Source organism: Copadichromis virginalis, linkage group LG15, assembly GCF_057382275.1.
Source record: "Copadichromis virginalis isolate Kocher_CV1m ecotype Utaka linkage group LG15, C_Virginalis_male_GT1.1, whole genome shotgun sequence".
Classification (NCBI taxonomy): Eukaryota; Metazoa; Chordata; class Actinopteri; order Cichliformes; family Cichlidae; genus Copadichromis; species Copadichromis virginalis.
Genome location: NC_140632.1, coordinates 40,758,659 through 40,773,679, shown reverse-complemented (window position 1 = coordinate 40,773,679; position 15,021 = coordinate 40,758,659). Strand labels below are relative to the sequence as shown.

Here is a 15,021-nt window from a genome sequence, read left to right as displayed (position 1 = left end):
GAGCTCTCCACAAGCACAGACTGCAAAGGAAAATAAAGTTCACATTTAAGAACACGCCGGCTGCTCTCTGTGGACCTGTACATTATTGATGACATACATTTATTAATAACAGGGTGAAAACAACAGTCGGTGGTTCTGCTTCTTTTTCTTTGTGGTTATGTGTTTGTATTGTTTCTTTGTTTTTTTTACCTTTATAAAATATGGTTCTTGGATTTAAACGAAAAGCCACGTTTGTATGCGCTTGTGGAAACAGTGCCTTGGTTGCTTAGTGTTACCTGCCAGCATGTACTTACTTCTCTGCTAATACTTTACAGGTAAACTCAAATTAAAAACAATTTCAAGCATATCAGAATTATGAACAGTCAACAGAATGTGCAGAAAGAACCACTGCAAATCTAAAATATGTATTCAATTTCATTTTAATTCAGTTCAACTTTATTTGTATAGTAAAAGCCTACAATAATAACTATGCAGTATTGTTGTAGGGCCAGGCAGCACTTTTGTGTAATACCAATTTCTACCACATGTTGGCGCTTCAAGTCACTGTAAGTTTTGTTTTGTAGGAATCAACACATTTTTATTTACAATATCAGGGGAAAAAGCAGCTGTTGAGGAAATGTTGGAAGGATTAAAAAGAAAACTATAGCAGCACATTTCTAAACATATTTAACTACCAAATGGTAAAATGCCACCGAGCGATGAAAGCTCTGGTTCAGAGCTTCACAGAGTAATTACAAAATGTACTTTTAAGACTATCGTGCCTTTAAGCCAGCTTTCTTCTTGATTGGCCCTCATAAATAGAAGCTTTGACCAGAATGAGGGACCGTCGGGCCAGAGCTGTGCGTCTGAGATGAGAGATATGATGTCCTCTCTGCTGACATCACACAGAGCCAAACCGTGTTAAACTGTGAAGACGGGTCGTTCAGATGACCCTGCCATCCATAGTTCTGCACAGTGGAAAGGGCCCCTGAGAGGCCCTGTCCACGGGGGAACACTCATTTCAGACCCATCCTTCCAATTTCTGTTGTAATGAAGAGCAAAGCTGAAACACTCATTAAATTTTTCATAGCGCATGAGTTTTCCCTTTAACTGGATTGAAACCAAAAAAGAAGTCTCTAAAACGTTTTAATTATTTCGACTTCATATTTTATTTATTCAGTAAGCTGTGCCTGTTTTATTTAAATGGGTCAGTTATTTCGAGGAACAACTCCTTTCAAACTCTACACAATTAACCCAGAGTCGTTTCTCTAAGAGATTAAACCCCAACACGAACACCTTATAATGCTCCAGCAATAGAAATACTTTGTGCATTTACTGTTGAGCACAAGTTTCCCTCTGCAACGGTTCAATACGTCAGTCCAGCACAGGTAATAAATAATGCAACCTACACAATACTTAAACGGAGAGTGGCCAGAAAGGCTATTGCTTAAAGGGACTTTCATTCCCAGCTTCAAATTTTAGTTCTTGTGTCCGTCCGTCCCCCCCCAACCCTAAGCCCACATTCTTCTGTTTGGCTGCATAAGGTTTGAGCAGTAGAGCGTCTTGATGACCACATAAGAGATCTCTCTCTTTGACAACACACAGAAAAAAAAAGTATTGTGAAACTGAGCAGGAAAAAGCAGTGTGAAGCCTGACCTTTTATCTCACAGCGATTACTTGTACAAATGTCCTTATTGGAAACTTTGGCCATGTCTAATGAGCGTCCACTGCTAGAACAAAGAGGAACATGTCCAGTTTAAATTGGGTAAGGAAGCCCAGCCCTTGAACAAAGGTCTAGCTGTATGCTTCCAGAGCCATGGCTAACAAGCTTGCAGACTGTTAGCTCAGCTTCCCTAGCTGCCATCTAAAGCATCAAATTGATCAAATTCCTAAATGTAACATGCTGACTGTGGGTGTTGTTGAAGGGTCTCCAGCATCCACTGAAATATCAGGCACACGTGTCCTTCCCTCTTCATGTGAGGAAGAATCCGCGCAGTGTGCGAACTGCTAATGCGCTTTTGTAGTGGATTTGTTCCCAACATTAGTGGAATCTCCCCCACTGGTGATGGAGGTTGAAAAGACAAGGAGGTGGAGGACAGCAGCGTTTGATGTCTGACACACAGGAAGTCACTGCCGATTGATTGGCTCCCGTTAAAGCAGACGCTCCCCTCATAGGAGAGATGTCTCATGTCTTAATGTAAAGTGTATCATCTGTTCAGTCCCTGGGAATTCATCCCTGCAGACTCCTGCTCGCACTGCGTTTGAAAGACAGATGAAAGACCAATTTGATTTTTTTTTCTCCCCATTTCAAAAGCAAGAAAATCTCTGGCAACAAAAGTGGAAAGGAATAGCAGCAGATTAAAATAATGAGGCTTTTAGAGGACTTCAGTAGCTTCACATGAGTCGCATTTCTCTCTCATCTTTCACCTTCTTTGCCCTGCAGAGAACACAGGAAGGAGGGAAACATCTTAACTCTTTACGCCCCGGCTGAATTCAGTTTTGTACGTCTCTGCTCTTAAATTAGCAGAAGACACCCCTTTTAAATATCCAGTGGTAGATATTAAACTGCCTGCCACAGAATAATAATTAGAGTGGTGGTTGTTTCTGGAACACCCCCCCTTTTCCTTTGGCAGCGCTTTGCTAATTTGCAGTGACATCTCCGTGGCTCAGCAGCCCCTGGGCTGTAGGCAGAGGCACGGTCATGATGGGCAAAATGGAACCCACTGGGCATTCTTTACTGGAACTATCAACCCCCGCACACACTCGCAGCTACACCACTTTCCCGCTGCCATTTTTCTCTCATCACACGCTCCTTCATCTCTGCAGCACTCAGGAGTAGAAAGCAGTCCTCTGCTATCTGAGAAAAGTGGACCTTTTTCGTGCCTCTTCATGGACTCGCGGCAGTTGACAGGCCGTACATGTGGCTATATTAACGCGGCTGGACGAGCACGTTCGAACATGTAGCCTAATGTGCATGGCAGAGATTCTCCTGAGACGAGTTTCTTTGAGAGGTCTTTATCATAAAACACATTTGAGTTTAATATTGCTGACAGTGACTGTTTTGTATACTTGGAGAAGGCTTATGTTCTGTGGGTAGATTACTGGAAGGCATCAGATCCTCGTAAAACAAAGTGAGAGCTGTGTTCAGGTCCTTGGCACTAAGTCCTCCACATTTTCAGGGGATGTTTTCGTTGTCTGTGATTTGAACCACACGGTCGCACCCTTGCTTTTTGTAAATGATATGGTTTTGTTGGCTTTGACAGAAGGTGACCTTCTGTATGTGATGTGGGGCTTTGCAGCTGGGTTGAGCGTCAGCATCTTCAAGTCTGAGTATGGTGTGAGATGAACAGGCTGAGCAGTGCAGCATCAGCATCGTGTTACGTAGCGCACTTTTGTCAGACGCCATCTGTCTTTTGGCTTTGGCTCCTTGATGCAGGATCAGACACCAAGAAATAACGCTGTCGTATCAGATCGCTAGAAAGCCGGAGGTTGATGGTGGTTGGTGGTCACTGAGTAATCAGCCAGGAGACCATCGCTTGTCCTTGTTGTTGTGCTCATTGACTGCCTCGTTCTTTTGTTGCTGTCACTCACTGGTTAGGTGGACCTACTAACAAAATGGTTTTATGTTCTAGTTTGAATTATCTAACTGGACAAACAGCAGGTATGTTTTCATTATCTTCTCATGACTCGTTTCTTCAAAGAGAAGATCAGGATTCTGGATTCAACGTCCATAAACTGCATCTGTGCAGTTACCAGTTAAAGAATAATAGAAATAAAAGAAAAACAGATAATGAAACGGGGAACAATCTCTGAAGAACCTTCGTTTCCAAAAGCCTTTTGTAGCACTCGGTGCTGATGTGCAGTGATGGTATACTGGAGTGTTGTGAACAGGTTGGTGTTCGGGTGGTGTGGAAATGTCAGAATACCTTGAGTGGTGGAAATGTGAAGCTGATGCATGTGTTGTGTGCTTCAGTTGCTCAGTGCACTAAATTTTCTGCCAATTGAACTGAAGCTGTTGTCTCAACTTGAATTTTGTTGCCCTTTCGTCTGTTTTTTCCATCCTCTCTTCATCTTTGTCTCCGTTTCTCTTCCTCCTCCTCTTTTCTTCCCCGTGTCTCTGTGCTGAGCAGGAGGCCTTTATAGCAGGTCTGCTCCCAGAAACAACCTATTCTGTGACTGTGGCTGCATATACTACCAAGGGTGACGGAGCTCGCAGCAAGGCCAAGGTGGCCACCACCACAGGAGCAGGTGTGTGTGTTGCATACAACTAATACAACAAATCTGAGGCCATATCTTGATCACATTCCTGCTTGTTTTCTAATATGTCTCCATTTAATACCTTTCAGGAGTTTTTTTTAGTCCTGCGTAGTCTGATTTTTTCTGTTTGTCTGATTTTGATAATAATATGAGCTAATGTTGGCTCCATTTTACATTTAGCTCGGTATCATCCTGAAAGAGCTTCTTAAACGGTTTTGCAAATAGGCAAACAGCTGCATTCTTATATAAAAGATCTTGAAATCTTGCTTTTTGCCACAGAAACAGTAAAATTTCTAAACTTAAGTCACAACTTTGGGTGCTCACACTGTTGCTTTTGAGTTTTCCTCAAAATGTACTCTAGAATACTTGGCTGCCCCAAGTCAACACAAGTCAGCACAAGTCAACACAAGTCAGCACTCATTACATCCTCGATAGAACGGGCGGGGCAAGTACACACAGAGGCATTTGTAGCATACTCGACTTCTTTGAGTTGGAATTGACAGATGATATTTCACAAGAACTAAAGTAAACCCAAGTATACTGAGAAGCAGGTCTTGTTTTTTAAACCAGATGTCATTAGCAATGAGCAGATTGTACTAAGAGTCCAACAGCACTGCACACAAAGCCCCTCTGAAAAGCATTCCTTACTTTGTCTGTTTCACTCCACCATAATTTACACATCAGAAAAATGAATTTTGCAAACAGACGTCTTTGCAACTTTGACTTCTTGTGGAGCCAGAAGAGTTGCCCCCTGCTGGTCATTAGGAACCCCGCCCCCCACACACACACACACACAAAAACACAGGTTTAAAGAGCTTTTTAGACTCAAAAGCTAGTCTGAATAACAGTCTTTGTTCTTCTGATAATAAAAAGTAGTGTGGCCTTTATGATGATCTCAAAAACAGGTCCTATACCTTCCAACCAGCTAAGAAAATAAGCTAGATCATATCTAAATGTGTCTTTCAGTGCTGAATATTTACAAATGTTTCCTGCATCGCAGTTCCTGGAAAGCCCACTATGATGATCAGCACCACCATCGGGAACACCGCTCTAATCCAGTGGCAGCCCCCTAAAGAAATGGTTGGGGAGCACATGGGATACCAGCTGCAGTACAAGAGAGCAGAGGAGGAAGCTTTCACCATTAAACACTTCAAGAAGACAGATGATCATTTCACAGTCACCGGCCTCCACAAGGGTGCCGTGTACATCTTCAAACTGTGTGCCAAAAACAGAGCAGGGAACGGGGAGGAGTATGTAAAAGAGATCAGCACCCCTGAGGACATTCCCAGCAGCTACCCGCAAAACCTGAGCGTGGTCGGCCTTACTGCAACTTCCACCAAACTGGCCTGGGACCCGCCTCCTCTGGCTGAAAGAAATGGGAAGATTGTGAAGTATGTGGTGATGTACCGAGACATTAACAGCCCGAACAACAGCACCAACGTTACCACAGATACACAGATGACCGTCTACGGTTTGCAGCCTGACACAACCTATGACATAAGAGTCCAAGCTTTCACCAGCAAGGGCGGAGGACCTATCAGCCCCAGCATCCAGAGCAGGACCATGTCCACCTCCATGCCAGGTGAGAACCACAGGCTTAGGTGCAGCTACTAAAAATCTCAGTGATCTCGACCTCAAGGTCAGAGCAAGTTTCTGAAAATCGTGTGAATGCAATAACTTGAGAACAAGATGAAACTGAAAGGAGGGTGAGGCTAGTCCCAGTATTATTTAGTTCTGTCCTCTACATAACTCAAAGAAATGTAGCAGAACTTCATCAGGGAAACAAATTATGTTCAGTTTCTACCCTTTTTTATTCCTGGGTTTTACTAGAGTAACTTTGTAAGATTCAAAGTGAAAATTAAAACGAGTTTAGACAGTAAGTAGAGTCACAAGTGACTTTACTCCACTGACAACTTGGAGAGTTTTTATTTATTTAATAACCATTGCCTCTAGCTGGCATTTGCAAACTGCAGCCCTGTAGGATTCTTCTCTAGAGATGTTAAACAAGGACTTTCTGGCCATATTTGATGCAGGAAGCAAGCAGCTAGTTCCTGTGAGTGTGTGTGAGTCTCACACTATTAAATCCACTTAGTTCACTAAGTTAGACCTCATTATAGCATACCATCTGAAAACAGTTAAAGATACACTTAAGTCCTGTGTGTTATTTATTACAATGATCTTTTCATTGGAAACCTTTTGAGATGAAAACCTCATGAAGCTGGTTATGATATTGACAAGTGTCACTAACGCACGCGAGGAATTTTAAATATGAAAAAAACTCATTTATATTTATATCATTTATGTTTGTTTACAGTTTCCTACATAGTCCATGTGTGTCATGTCATCTTTGCTCACTGCTATGATAGTTATTCGATATTATTTGGATATGAGGCATAAGCCTGGATTCTGTTGGTGCATCATGTAGTTACCTGCTGATTAGCATAAGTCACTAATTGGAGCACAAGCTTTCTTGACTGTTAGTACAATTACATGCACAGCAAGCAATATTGTTTTTCAGATAATTGCATTAAAATTCCAATTAAAGTTATCAAAACTGCAAGCTGGCATTAATCGAGCAGACATCTGTCAGCTGCACACATGTAAACGTTTTCATGCCACTGATAATGTACAGTTTATCCTTAATACAAATGAAACAAGTGAGTTGTATAAAAAATGTAGTGGCAGGCTTAAGTGGACATTAGAGAAACAGCAGTTTTTGGTCGTTTGTTATTGCCAAACACCTGTTTGTGCTTTTATAGATCATAAAATCATAAAAACTGTGCCGAGATCTATCTGGTAGTGTTCCCCGTAACTGTCTTGCTTTTCTTGCACCTCCTCATCAGCACTGAATCATCTCAGTCATATTCACAATCAAATTAACCACCTAATAATCATCCAGATCTTCCCTCAGTGTTTACCAAGAACTTTGGTGTGAAGGCTGTGACAAAGACCTCGGTCCTGCTGACCTGGGAAGTGCCAGAAACATACAAATCTCAAGTGCCTGTCAAGGTAAGCTCAGCGCTCTCTTTCATGCAGGCAGAAAACTGGTTGTTTTGGGTAAAACAGAGAGCTGGATATTGGTGACAGACATCACAGTGATAATTATTACAGTAGTGCAAGGTGTAAATTAACCTCTATAACTCCATCCTGCTGTAGATTCTGTACAACCAGCAGAGTGTGGAGGTTCAAGGCAACCTGAAAAGGAAGCTGATCACACAGCTGCAGCCAGACACTGATTATTCGTTTGTGCTAATGAGCCGAGGGAATAGTGCTGGCGGCCTCCAGCAGCAGGTCTCCATCCGAACGGCTCCGGACCTTCTGACGGTGAAACCAGCTCAACACCATATAGATGTGGAGGAAGGTGGTAAAGTGACTATCAGCCTGCCGAAGGTCCCGGACGCAGCGGCTGTCAGGTCAGTGCTGACAGTTTGTCTGTTTTAACACTGACAGTTTCCGTGACTGCTCCTCCATTTCCTCATCTCAGTATTACAGGGAGTGCAGAATTATTAGGCAAATGAGTATTCTGTCCACATCATCCTCTTCATGCATGTTGTCTTACTCCAAGCTGTATAGGCTCGAAAGCCTACTACCAATTAAGCATATTAGGTGATGTGCATCTCTGTAATGAGAAGGGGTGTGGTCTAATGACATCAACACCCTATATCAGGTGTGCATAATTATTAGGCAACGTCCTTTCCTTTGGCAAAATGGGTCAAAAGAAGGACTTGACAGGCTCAGAAAAGTCAAAAATAGTGAGATATCTTGCAGAGGGATGCAGCAGTCTCAAAATTGCAAAGCTTCTGAAGCGTGATCATCGAACAATCAAGCGTTTCATTCAAAATAGTCAACAGGGTCGCAAGAAGCGTGTGGAAAAACCAAGGCGCAAAATAACTGCCCATGAACTGAGAAAAGTCAAGCGTGCAGCTGCCAAGATGCCACTTGCCACCAGTTTGGCCATATTTCAGAGCTGCAACATCACTGGATTTTCTCATTTCCTCATCTCAGTATTAGTGTGTTAGATACCGTCGTGTTGGTTTTTAGGCGCCAAGAGCGTTGAGTGTCAGGGTATTAGCCAGTCCTGTCAGCTGATCTGAGCCAGGTTCTATAGACCGTATGGGTACGTGTGAATCTCAGCAATGTCTTGTCCACTGCATCTATAGAGTGCCAGGCTATTTTCCCCAACATACACTCAGCGTATTAGCAGTTCAAACATCTTAAAAAGCCAGAAAATTCTGGCGTGTTTCACCAGCCATTACAGCCTCTCTTTATTAACTTCTTGTCATGTTTTACCCACTTCACAGCGAGCCAATTATCAGAAGCAGAAGCGTTTTCTTTAAGGTCAGAGTAGTTTTAAGTGCAAACAAGACAATCAAACATCTGGCCCAACAGCTCTGTGATTACAGCAGAAAACCACACGACTATAGTAACAGTCGCCCCACTGCAACTCGTAGCCCTCTCATGATACCAGAAAGCAATTTGAGGTAATCAGCAATAAGAATCCCAATGCAAAAGGTGCATTTCACAAGAAGTTTATTTCATATTATTACCCAGCGTGGTCAAGAAGACAAGCACATAGAAATAATTAATTGTGTTTCAAGTGTTTGTTTCTCCGAAGAAATAGCCCACAAGTAAGCAGTAATTAAGAGGAGTGGAGTCAGTGGAGAAAAAAGATGCTAATGTCCAAACCAGACCTTCTCATTAGGCTCAGTGAATGCATCTGTTTAAGAGAAGGTTCAGAAAGTTTATGGAGAAGATCTACAAGATGTGCTGAAACAACATTAGACACATGCATACATATAAACTGCATTTTTTAGTCTTTTAATACGTCTTTAATTCACTTTGTGCTTCTGACTCTTGTGTTGTGGTAACAGGTGAATTTCCTCATAAACTTATCTTCTCTTAACATTGAAGCTCTGTGTGTGTGTTTGGTGCACAATCATATATGGGTGCATTATACGTTTTGTGCAGGTGGTACTACATAGTGGTTGTCCCTGTCACTCCAGTTTCTCTGAGGAGATGGGAAAACCCTGAAGACATGGACATACAAGAGGTGAGCGGATGTCTAGTTCAGTTTGATTTCATTGTTGCTGACAATCTTAAAAACGGCTCTTTTATCAGTTGTAATTGTTGCCATAAATTTTGTGAACACTGGGTAAAAGCAAAAAAGGAGTCAAATCCTAGAAAAAGTCTTTCAAATAAGTTGGGACATAAGCTGCAGTAATTTGTCCATATTGGAACGTAGAAAACATCAAATATTAAAACATGAAAGATGTACAATTTTAAGAAAAATGTTGCTTTTAAATTTGATGACAGCAAAGCGTCTCCAAAAAAGTGGGACGGGGCAAACAAAAGGTTACCGCAGTGATGGTATAAAAAAAAGAAACTATAACTGGAGGTTAGCTGCCAGTAGGTCAGTCACATGATTAGGTAAAAGAGCATCTTAGAGAGGCGGAGCTTCTCTACAAATCATCTACAAATTGTATAACAATTTCAGAAAAATGTTCCTCAACATAAAATTGCAAAGACATTAAATATCTCGTCATCAAGGCCAAAACTCAGTATTGGATGCCAGTGGTCTTTGTGCCCTCGGGCAGCACGACATCAAACATGTGTCATGGACATCACTGTGTGTGAGCACAGCTTACAGTGCCATCCACAAATGCAGGGTAAACCATGCAAAGACAAGCCCACATGTGAATGTGATCCAGGAACACTAAAAACAGAATCACTCAGCCTGGTATAAACTGGGAAATTAAAAACCAGAAGCAGCCTCAAGTGGCCATTGAGGGAACTGCACTTTATTGTTCGTTTTTTTATTGCAGTTAAATTTCCCTATTAGTCCCAGTGTGAAGGGTAGAAGCAGCAGTAAGGTGACAGAGAGTTGGTATAAGGTGGAGGAGGAAACCTACTGGCAATATGCATGGGACTGATAACATTGAAAACAGGTGATTAAAGCTGCTAAATGTTTTTCTGCCCATGTTTATCTGGAAAAGGGCGAGAAACACTGAATGAAAATGTAAGTTATTGCAGTGTGAGTGACAAAACAGAGTTCGTGCACCTTCATTACAGGAAAATGTTTCCAGCAGTATAAATGGGAATCAGTTTTTATAATTTAGTGGCACCTTGGCAGTTTTGAAACATCACTGACACCTTCTGATCCAGAAATGCTGTGATTATGAATCCGCTTCTTCAACCACCCTCGTGTGTCGCTTACGAAAGAATGCAGCGTTCTTCGGCTTTTTAGAGCACCGCCTGACGTCACTGCATGCTTTGCGTTTTAGCTTTGTTTTCATTTACATGTCTTCATGATGAATTTTCACAACCAATCAGACTGAAGCCCTTCTAGCATCATTACACAATTCATTACACGCAACAATTCAAAAAGGTTGTGAGGGACAAACAATATTCGAATGACTTGACTGTTCTCACCGTCATGCAGTCAGAGATACTAAAAAACAAAGTGTAGATGTGGTCAGAAGCTATCAAACGAAAATGTTGTTTACAAGTGGAAATGTTGCGAGGCTAAATAGAGGCGATTAAAGAAAAATCATCATGCATCAATATGTGGATTGAGGAATATTTGTACAGAGTTGCCACTGATGATGGCAAAGGGAAATCTTACCTCATGTCTGAAGCTTTGTTTCTATTTTTGATTCAGTTTAATTTGCTGCATCTCCCATAATGCAGACGGGGCGGTGTGGCATCACTCTTATGTTGGCCCCTCTTGCAAACGATATTGGGTTAATGCTGAGCTAAATGGTGGCACGGGAGTTCAGTAGTTAATTTTGTTGAATCTACAACTCAAAAATAAATGAAGTTTTTCAAAGAGTAAACTAACTGCTGTGCATCATTCTGAGATTTTGCTTTGTTCTTGCTTTAAAACTTGCTGACACATTAACTGCTGAGACAGCTCTGCTCCTGAAACGTAAAATAACAACTAAGAAAGAAATGGGGCTTTTTTTGCTTCACCTGCAACTGTATATAATTACCTAGTGTCAGTAAAATCCTTTAGCTTTGATTTTATTGTATCTCTTCCAAGTCCTCTCTAACCTACAACAGAACTGCTGCTTAAGGTGTCATTTACATACATGAGGCGCTGCACTGCGTTGTATTCCCGTGAGCCTTCATTGAGCAAGATCTAAAGGAGATGGGCTTTTACTATGTCTGCAGGCAGACTGATCAGGTTGAGCTGTGCAGTAACTGTTATGGGTTTGTCATTAATTCCCTCCCCTGACAAATTATGAAATGCATGCCAGTGGATAATGGTCTAACAATGAAGGCAAAGATCTGGAGTCTGGTATCTCATAGTCTAGACCCTTGTTTGCTTCAACTGGAGAGTTGCGGTCATAAACTAAATAAAAATGTAAAAGATGGACTTTCTAGGTCTTAAAAAATTAAGCCAGTGTAGAAGAGCTTTAACCTGAATTATTTCCAAGGGTCAGAGGGGGGTTCATCCTCATTGCTGTACAGACTGTATAGAAATCACTGAAACAATGTATGACTTGGGTAGTGACAGACAAGTAGCTAAAGTATCCCTTAGTTTATCAGTCATGGCTTCAATAAAGTACGAGACAGCCAAAATGCTTCAAGCTTCAAAAGAGGACTTTGCAAACCAATGGGCAGCTATAATGGATTTTATGGTGTTTACTATAATAGCTAGTATAGCAGTGTCTTTACCTTAAATTAAGTGTTGTTGCAAAATGGTTCTAAATAAATAAAACTTCCATGAAATGTAACTTTTGACTCTGCATGTCAAAAAACATCCAAAAGAAAATAGCGCAAAGGTGTTCCTAATAAGATCCTTGAACCAAACTAGCAGGACTTTCAGTGTAAAGGTGAAGCAGGTGTATGTCTAAGGCAGAAACGCAGCTATGACCCAGTTCATAGGGCGCATCCTTTGGAGGCCACATTTCAAGGCCAATTACGTCATAGCTAGGCGACGAAGGCTGCTCCAAATGCGTCCGACAAATGCGTCCTTCATTTCCCCGAATTTGAAGGATGGATGGGGTGTGTCCTTCGTGACCCAACATATCCCAGAATTCATTGCGCGGCCAAGCCAATTCCAAATCTGAAGGCTAGACCAACCCATTTCACAGCCTCGCACTTCGGGCCTTCTCAGTCTATGAAGGACCCGGCACACGTAGACCGCGGAGGCCAGGTCCTCTGAAGGATGCAGCCTATGAATTGGGACACACATCTCATTTTGGCTGCATGTAGAGCTCGTGACCATAACCGAGAGCTTGGAATACATTCGAATAATTCAAAAACTTCTGGCCCAGCTCTCTTGCCCCTTCACATGGGGCAATAACTGTTTCCCAGCTCAGAAGCAGCAATCCATCCAGAACCATTTCATCCATACACGGTAAAGCCCTAACCAATGCGCCCACAGCTCTTCATAGTCTGGCTTTTTTTAACCTTTTCTCCTGATCTTTGACAAAGAAGCATTTTGGTATTTTGTAGTTTTCCTGAAACCAGCTCTCACTCCAAACACTGACAACTGGATCTCAACTGAAACTCTTGAACATATCCAATACATGTGTGCATAAAACAACACACAGTTATCACAGAAGCATTAGTGTGCAATTACATTTGAATCTGGCCAATATGAGCTCTGTAAAAAGGCATGTATGTGTTGTAGAATAGCAGCATACACAGTTTAAAGTCTATGTCTTTGTTTTTATAGGATGCTGATGCATAAAGACTGTGTAATTATACTAACTTATAGTTATCATTTGCATACAAGTCTAAATGTGACCTGCATTGTATTTTTTAGTCTTTGTTAGTAACTCTGGCCTCCGCTTTTTATACTCCAGTCATTTTGGAGCTACAGCAACAAGTAATGGAGTTGTTCAGTGTCTGAGGTTTGTGTTTACTGGTCACTATCGCAGCTTCCTCTACTGCAGATTGTGTTGTTGCTAAAATGCAGATCACTATCTGGGTTTGGCTGAAGAAAAGCACTTCACTTTAGTGGAGTCATTTTCTAATAGAGATGGTTGGCAGCACATCAATCTTGTCATTACTTCTGTCCTACTAATAAAGGGAGGCCAAGTGCATGTTTCAATCTGGTCGTGCACAATGTTAAATGCTTATTTATTATATCTTGTGTGATTTATCCATATATTTGTATTTTTTGTTTTTGAGTTGTTGGTGACTGGTCAGGTTTAGGTTTCTATTCATTCTACAGAACTTCATATTACTGTTTATTTATTTATTGCCCTGAGTTGGATTGGTCTATGGCAGGGGTGGGCAACTCCAGGCCTCGGGGGCCACTGTCCCTGCAGGTTTTAGATGTGTCCTTGATCCAACACAGCTGATTTAAATGGCTAAATTAGCTCCTCAACATGTCCTGCAGTTCTCCAGAGGCCTGGTAATCATGTGATTCAGGTGTGTTGACCCAAGGTGAGATCTAAAACCTGCAGGACACCGGCCCTCGAGGCCTGGAATTGCCCACCCCTGGTCTATGGCATGATTATAAAGTTCAGAGATTTCCCTTTTTTATATATCCTGGATGAGCCCCGGCGTTATAAGCCCTGCTTATTTAGGACATAACGGGGTGATTTTTTTTAGTAAGGTAAAACGTATTAATGGCAACATGTCCCTGTGAGCCAAACATACAGCTAATTGGTGCTTTCCAGATGGAAAGGGAGACCTAAACATTAGGAGTAATTTAGCTTTTAAAGGTCCAAATTCCTTCCAGCAGCAGTGTTTGAGTTTATTAGTTATCCAAGAAAGTAGGATATATCTTTGGCATATATCATAGTGTTTTGGGTTTTTCTGAATGACACTTTTTCTTATGAAGTGTGGGGAATGTAAGCAAATTTTGAGAAACGTAGACTTATTGAAAAAGTGCGTAAAGGGCTCAAATTATCTGCCAGACAGCCCTCATGTACTTTGACGATGGGGGGTCCTAGGCCCTCACATGGACTCCCAAGCAGGGGGGATAAGTCAGGTGAGAGGACCAAGGACTGGACCATAAAAGGAAGGAAGCAGAAAGCAGCATCTGAAACTGACACAAGGCACGGGATCCAGTACCTTCATCTGAGACGTTTTTAAGTGAAATACTGTCAACCGGCTGTTTGTTAAATTTCCTTTTTCTTACAAAGTGAATGTTTGAAATGTCAGCACCCAAAAAAGGAAGAAGATGCATCCATGTGATTGAAGTGACTTTGCTGCAGACAACCGTCCCCAGTATGTCAGTGTCACCTTGAATATTGTTGCTTTGCGGGGACGTGTTGGTCTAAAATGACAAAAGCAGGTGGTTGAAAGACACGTCTGTCTCTGAACACAGAGAGCAGCTGAGTTTCAGTAATGAAGCCACGACCCTCGGTGCTTCCTGAATGTCACAGAGGGCCTTCAGACTTTATAAATTCAATCCTGCTAATTGTAAGGCGTTTGGCATCCTCCAACATGCACCTTTCACCAAGTGCACCACAAATTTATAAGATAGAAGTAACATTTTTACGTGGCTCAAAAACAAAATAAAATAAAATAAATTAAAAGGTTTATTGCTTCAATTTAGACTTAGAGAAATCTATTTTCTAGTATGTTTTTGCAAATTGCAGCTTTGATCAAACTGCTGAACAAAAGTGTAGTGCATCAGCAGCATGATGAAGCATCATTTCGAACATTTTGAACAATAACATTTCATAATAAAGTGGTTTAACTAACATCGGCACCCTGTTTGTTTGTCTTCTTACACATTGCTCATCTTTACTGGTTCTTTTGACTTTGTTGACCAGTCACACAGAGGTCTCAGCAACTTAGTTCATTCTAATCAGTAAGACA

The 15,021-nt window shown here is 41.6% G+C and overlaps 1 protein-coding gene across 3 annotated transcripts in view; it reads left to right on the top strand.

The window, feature by feature from the left end:
* ptprfa (protein tyrosine phosphatase receptor type Fa) overlaps window positions 1–15,021 on the top strand; it is a 385,056-nt gene that overhangs the window by 269,603 nt on the left and 100,432 nt on the right. For 2 of the 3 annotated variants that reach the window (XM_085433425.1, XM_085433426.1), the window contains 5 exons: window positions 4,110–4,227; window positions 5,237–5,818; window positions 7,136–7,245; window positions 7,393–7,649; window positions 9,205–9,286. In XM_085433425.1, the coding sequence (XP_085289551.1) occupies window positions 4,110–4,227; window positions 5,237–5,818; window positions 7,136–7,245; window positions 7,393–7,649; window positions 9,205–9,286 (1,149 nt within the window). The remainder of the gene's footprint in view (window positions 1–4,109; window positions 4,228–5,236; window positions 5,819–7,135; window positions 7,246–7,392; window positions 7,650–9,204; window positions 9,287–15,021) is intronic. The other variant, XM_085433427.1, reaches the window with a different exon arrangement.